At 57.8% G+C, this 4,163-nt stretch overlaps 1 protein-coding gene across 1 annotated transcript; it reads left to right on the top strand.

Moving 5' to 3' along the window:
- The first annotated feature begins 1,017 nt into the window (after positions 1-1,017).
- Positions 1,018-3,902, top strand: Hand1 (heart and neural crest derivatives expressed 1). Its single transcript, XM_008842342.3, has 2 exons — positions 1,018-1,684; positions 3,137-3,902. Exons 1-2 carry the CDS (start codon positions 1,142-1,144, stop codon positions 3,239-3,241), a joined length of 648 nt encoding a protein of 215 aa, XP_008840564.1. The 5' UTR covers positions 1,018-1,141; the 3' UTR covers positions 3,242-3,902.
- The last annotated feature ends 261 nt before the right edge of the window (positions 3,903-4,163 follow it).

The following is a 4,163-nucleotide window of genomic DNA, read 5'->3' as shown; positions in this document are numbered from 1 at the left end:
ATGCTTCAGCACCAGTATCTTTAGAGGATCAAACATTTCTTGAGGAGTGATGAGCTGGGTGGAGTAGCCCAGCAGTCGCCAGTTCCCTACGGGAGACACCGGGGAGCCCTGCCATGGAGATGCCCCAGGGCCAAGGCGCCGCCAGGCTGCCTCGCCATCAGCCCGGCCTGCCGCCGGCTTTTACACCGCACCAGGCGCCTGCGAGGCGAGAGGAGCGAAGCTCAGCACCCCCCCCACCCCCACCCCAGAACAAACCGGTCAATGCCCACAAGTCTGGAAGGCGCTCCCCCTTCCCGCCCATTCCCACCTCGGCCTCTGGAAGGCTCCTCGGTCAGCCAGCAGCTGTTGGAGAACTGGACGGTCGGGAGCCACCCTGTGCGCCAGACGCTCCGGGTCCAGCCCCAGGCAGGGGACCTAAGGGCGGGGTGGGAGGTGTTAGGGGCCTACTTCCCGCTGGCCTCCGGTCTCCCACGTTGAGCGGGGTCTTTAGAACCTGCGTCCGGGAATGCCCGAAGTCCCATTCCGAATTCCGGAGTGCAGAAACAAGAGCCAGTTTTTCTCTGGGCCTCAGCTTTCGATTCTGTGGAATCAAGGGGTGGGCTCTGGGTGACAGCTCTCCTTTCCGGATGGTTCTAAATTCCTTTCCTTGCATCTACAAGGAGGGGGTGGTAGGATCAGTTTAGGGCTAGAGCTAGCCTTGCTGGAAGTATGCAGCCCCCGCCCTCCAAGGAGGGGAACAGGGAGAGGGGAGGGACGGAGGCGGGGTCGGCTCTCAGTCCCTGTGGTCAGCCTAGAATCCAGTGGTGCTTGCTGAGTAAAACCTGGGACGGCCACCCCCTTTCCGCCTCCCGCCATTGGCTCCAGGGGGAGTTGACATCAAAGGCCAGGCCTTTTATAAGCCAGACCCAGAAGGGAAGTCCGCAGAAGGGTTAATCGGGTCTTTGGGAATCTACATCGTTGCCCTCTCCGGCGGTCGCAACTCTCCAGAAGGCGGCTGGCCGCGAGAGTCTTTCCGCCTTGTTTAGGACGCCCCCAAAGCCCAGTGGGTGTGAGGCCTGGGAGCCCGCCGGTGGCCCCGGTCAGTGGGGCGCATGGGGCGGCGCTAAACGGGCTGGCAGCGCAGGCCAGGAGCCTCTCCAACATGAACCTCGTGGGCAGCTACGCACACCATCACCACCATCACCACCCACACCCCGCGCATCCCATGCTCCACGAACCCTTCCTGTTCGGTCCGGCCTCCCGCTGCCACCAGGAGCGCCCCTACTTCCAGAGCTGGCTGCTGAGCCCGGCTGAGGCTGCCCCAGATTTCCCTGCTGGCGGGCCACCACCCACAGCCGCTGTGGCAGCAGCCGCCTACGGTCCCGACACCAGGCCGGGTCAGAGTCCCGGGCGGCTGGAGACGCTCGGCGGCCGCCTGCCCAGGCGGAAGGGCTCAGGACCCAAGAAGGAGCGGAGACGCACGGAGAGCATCAACAGCGCGTTCGCAGAGCTGCGCGAGTGCATCCCCAACGTGCCTGCCGACACGAAGCTCTCCAAGATCAAGACTCTGCGCCTGGCCACCAGCTACATCGCCTATTTGATGGACGTGCTGGCCAAGGATGCGCAAGCTGGGGACCCCGAGGCCTTCAAAGCTGAACTGAAAAAGGCGGATGGCGGCCGGGAGAGCAGGCGGAAAAGGGAGTTGGTGAGTCCCGGGACTTCTAAGCCCCAGGCCTGAGTGCAGGCTGCCTGGTCGCAGGAGCATAGCCTGCAAACGGTAGAAGGCAGTGCTGTCTTGGGTGCTATTTTTAAAGACTAAGGAGGGCTCTAAGATGGTCAGTCTGTCATTGTGTGCACGGCGGGGAGGTAGCCAGGATTGAATTCAATCATAACTGAGTGGACACAACATCTTGGCTTTTTGAAGTGATCTTAGGGCCTTTGAGAATGAAATGAAAGCCCCAAGAAAGTGCACATGTAATACATCTTATTTTCAATTTGGAGGGGGTTCTGAACCCTCCCCAGGTGCTCCTGGAAGCCACTTTACTTCCAGTCTAATTTGCCTGAGTATATCTGGGTGTGGACTCAGCTGCAGCTTTCCAAGGGGGTTTTGCTGGAAAGGTTAATATAATACTTCTGTCATTGTGCTGCTGAAGAAACTAAGGACCTGAGCGGAGGAAACTTGAAGAGGACCCACTGGAGGAGTAAGAGGTGGGGTAAATCCAGTCAGTTCTTCAACTCCGGCTCATTCCTCCAGCTCTAGTTGTTGGCTAGTTTGCAAGGCAATCTCAAAGGCTTTGTGTGTGAACAAGTCAGAGGCGCTCTGGCCTCTGAGAGCAATCCCTAGTCGGGAACCCTTCTGGATGTTCTCCAGTTTGGGTGAGCCTTCCTGCTCAGAGCTGCGGGGGACCTCTGACTGTGGGGACTCCCAGGCTGGCCAGGAGTTCCTCCAAGCTGGTATGCTCAGGCTTTTTTTTATCTGACTGTGGGACTTTTGGCAAAGTACCAAGAGCTTACCTGGAGCCACGGAAAAGACAGGCTTCCTCAGCTGCCACCCGTGATACTTGAGATACAGCAGGCTGGATGGGCAACTTGTTGATGGCAGTTATAGGGCCAGTCTTGAGTCCCCATAGAGCAGCCTCTAGTGAGTAGCAGGGCAGCGTTCCTGTTAGGAAAACTGGGAAGGAGGGCATGGAGGCCAGGCCAATTCCTCCCTCTTTTCCTCCCTCCCTTGTCCAGAAGGGGCTCCCAGCACTGGCCCATTACAACACAACAGTGAATCCAAGCCAGGTTGAAACCAGGTTGAAAACCTGAAGGGGTGAATAGATTGCCTGAACAGGTTCCCCACCCAAAGAATTACCATTACCACTCCTGCCAGGCACCTTAAAGCCAAGCCCGCACAGGTTAATTTCACCAGATGCGGAGATTGCTCGTAGCCAGCCTCCCGACGCTGCTCAGACCATCCCGGATCCCAGGAACTGGCGCATAAAGGCAAATTTATGATCCTGTTTGCCCGTTTTGCAAATACAAATCCGTCACTTATTTAAAGACGCTCAGTTACGGCTCCCGACACCTTCCCCAGCTCCCCTCCAAGCCTGGTGAAGGAACGGAACAACTTAAATCTGTCTCTCTTGCCTCTTTTTTATGTGTCCGTTGGCAGCCGCAACACGAAGGCTTTCCTCCGGCCCTGGGGCCAGGCGAGAAGAGGATTAAAGGGCGCACCGGCTGGCCGCAGCAAGTGTGGGCGCTGGAGCTCAATCAGTGAGCCGAGGCCGGCGTCGAGGACCTGGCCCGGGCTGGGCCACCTGGCAGCCCCGGAGGAGAGGAACACAGCGCCAAGGCCAGGCTCGGGTTCCCGCCGAGTGCGCGCGTCTGCCCCGCCTCTGCTGAGCGCCGGGTCAGCGGCTGCTGCAACCACACACTAGGATCGCACGTGCAATGTCTTTCGAATTTGTTTTTAATGCAGTATGAGAAAGAGAAATTTATATATATACCCACCTCCTCTCACGGGGGCGACTCTTGGAGGCTCAACGCAGGAAAGAGGGAGGAACTGCAGAAATCCAGGCGCCCAAAGACGCACCCTTCTCACCGTCTGGGGGGCAGATGGAACCCCAAGGCCGGGTCCTAGTCAGTCTCTGGCTTGCTCTCTCGTCCCCCCTCTCAGCTTTACGCCTTCTCCTGGAGTGAAAATGCAGTAAGAACAATGGGCAGTTTCCTGCCAGGTGGACGGAAGCTGCCCGGTGCCGTCTTAGAACCGGCAGTGTTTTGTTTTGTTCTTTGTGATTCTATCCTTCCCACCTAGAGCCAAGGCGTAGCTTCCGCCAGAAACATCGCTGGTTTCCAAGGGAAACACCTCCCTTCCCTTCCTTCTCCTTCCTTTCCTTTTGTCCCTTCTTCCTTCCTCTCCTTCCCCTTCCCCTTCCCCCTTCCCTTCCCTTCCCTTCCCCTCCCCTCCCCTCCCCTCCCCTCCCTTCCCTTCTCTTTCTAAATGCAACCTTCCCCTACATTGCTGTTGTAATGTATTTAAACTACCTACGTGCCTGTTGCTCTCAGGTTGTTCATCTTCCCCCCAACCCTCTTTCTACCTCAAATCCGTGTGACCACTCACCACCCCTCCCTTTGCCGAAGCAGCATAGATCCGCTCTTGACAAAATAAAAAGTTTTCTGAAAGCCCGGGAGGCCTGTGT

This window comes from Nannospalax galili, unplaced genomic scaffold (assembly GCF_000622305.1).
Source record: "Nannospalax galili isolate Female #2095 unplaced genomic scaffold, S.galili_v1.0 scaffold940, whole genome shotgun sequence".
NCBI classification, from domain to species: Eukaryota; Metazoa; Chordata; class Mammalia; order Rodentia; family Spalacidae; genus Nannospalax; species Nannospalax galili.
This window is presented reverse-complemented; position numbering and strand designations above follow the sequence as displayed.

Bases quoted from the DNA above. Each gene is read 5' to 3' on its own strand.
- Hand1 (XM_008842342.3), top strand. From the start codon at position 1,142: ATGAACCTCGTGGGCAGCTACGCACACCATCACCACCATCACCACCCA. The intron at 1,685-3,136 runs GTGAGTCCCGGG...GTCCGTTGGCAG, and splicing joins GCAGGCGGAAAAGGGAGTTG to CCGCAACACGAAGGCTTTCC.